At 53.4% G+C, this 1377-nt stretch overlaps 1 protein-coding gene across 1 annotated transcript in view; it reads left to right on the forward strand.

Annotated features, from left to right (window-relative positions):
* The window catches only part of LOC118754137 (cell division cycle and apoptosis regulator protein 1-like), a 9224-nt gene that overhangs the window by 5592 nt on the left and 2255 nt on the right, over window positions 1–1377 (forward strand). Inside the window, 1 exon segment of the mRNA XM_036489001.1 lies at window positions 564–895. Coding sequence (XP_036344894.1) covers window positions 564–895 — 332 coding nt within the window.

The raw sequence follows: 1377 nt of genomic DNA on the forward strand, positions 1-1377 counted from the left end.
TTTTTTCGACTACACCTTGCAAATTTTGTTGAAATATGAACAGATACTGTTCCTTTCGCATAATACGTACTAACGGACAAAAAAAATTTTTTAAATACAACCCCAAACTATTATTGACCGACCACTGTGATTCACAGTTTTTTTCAATCCCAAGATGGTCGGTTCTACGTTACCGGATTGACTCGGAGCACCCACTCCGACCAAGGACCATTACCCCAGCAGCAACTCCCCCCATTTTTTCGCACTGACCTACCGGCAAGTCTGCTCCGCATACTACTGGTCCGCGCCGGCATAGAGCAAAACCCCGGACCATGGACATGCAGTGTCTGCAACCAAAATATACACCACTCATCCACCTCAGTCCGTTGCAAAAGCTGCAATAACTGGTGTCATCTGAAACCATGCTCAGGCCTCCGGCACCATAGGGAGTGGAGTGCTAACTTTGTTGCATCGTGCTGCAACAATTCACAGCAAGCCCAGCATTCCACACAAACAGCGCCCGCCCAACCAACAGCCAGTGGACCAACTCCCAGCATACAACCCCGGACATCCACTCAAAGCAGATGGTACTGCAGCGTCTGCCAGAACCTGATAAGGCGAAACACCACATCAGTAAGATGCAACGCATGCAACAACTGGTGCCACCTGAAACGCTGCTCCGGCCTCACACACCATCGCGAATGGAGTGCTACTTTCACTGCAGCCTGCTGCGCTGCTACCTCACAACCCCAACCGCCTGCGCCTACATCTGTGCCAATGCCAACGCCAGCGGCAATCCCACAACCGCGGCCCACGGTCACAACCACACCGGCACCAACACCGGTGACAACACCAGCGGTCGGACCACCACACCCGCAACAAACACAGCAGGCACAGCAAGCAGTTCAGGCAGCGCGCCAGTACTCCCTCACCCCGCGAATTACCATCACCAGGCCCAACTCCATCAAACTATTGCAGTTCAATTGCAACGGACTACAAAGCAAGATCGCTGAGATAGTCAGCTTCATGAAGCGCAACAAAATCTCAGTCGCGGCGGCCCAGGAAACCAAACTCCACTCCGGCTCTAGCCTTCAGAGACAGGATGAGTTCAACGTCATCCGAAGAGACCGCCCTCGCGGCGCCGGAGGCGGCATCGCCTTTATATTGCACAACGCGATCCAATACCGGCTCATTACCCCCCGAATCGCCGCCAACGATACACTCATTGAGCACCAAGGCATGGCAATCAAGTCGGGAGATACTGAGCTGGAAGTCGTCAACGTGTACATACCACCTGCCACCAGTTGCCCAGCAGGGTATCACCCGAAAATAAGTGCGCTACTCGAAGGCGAAAACCGGGTAGTGCTAGGGGATTTTAACGCGCACCACGAACTCTGG

Source organism: Rhagoletis pomonella, unplaced genomic scaffold, assembly GCF_013731165.1.
Source record: "Rhagoletis pomonella isolate Grant_MI unplaced genomic scaffold, Rhpom_1.0 Rhpom_scaffold_00002, whole genome shotgun sequence".
In the NCBI taxonomy this organism is placed as follows: Eukaryota; Metazoa; Arthropoda; class Insecta; order Diptera; family Tephritidae; genus Rhagoletis; species Rhagoletis pomonella.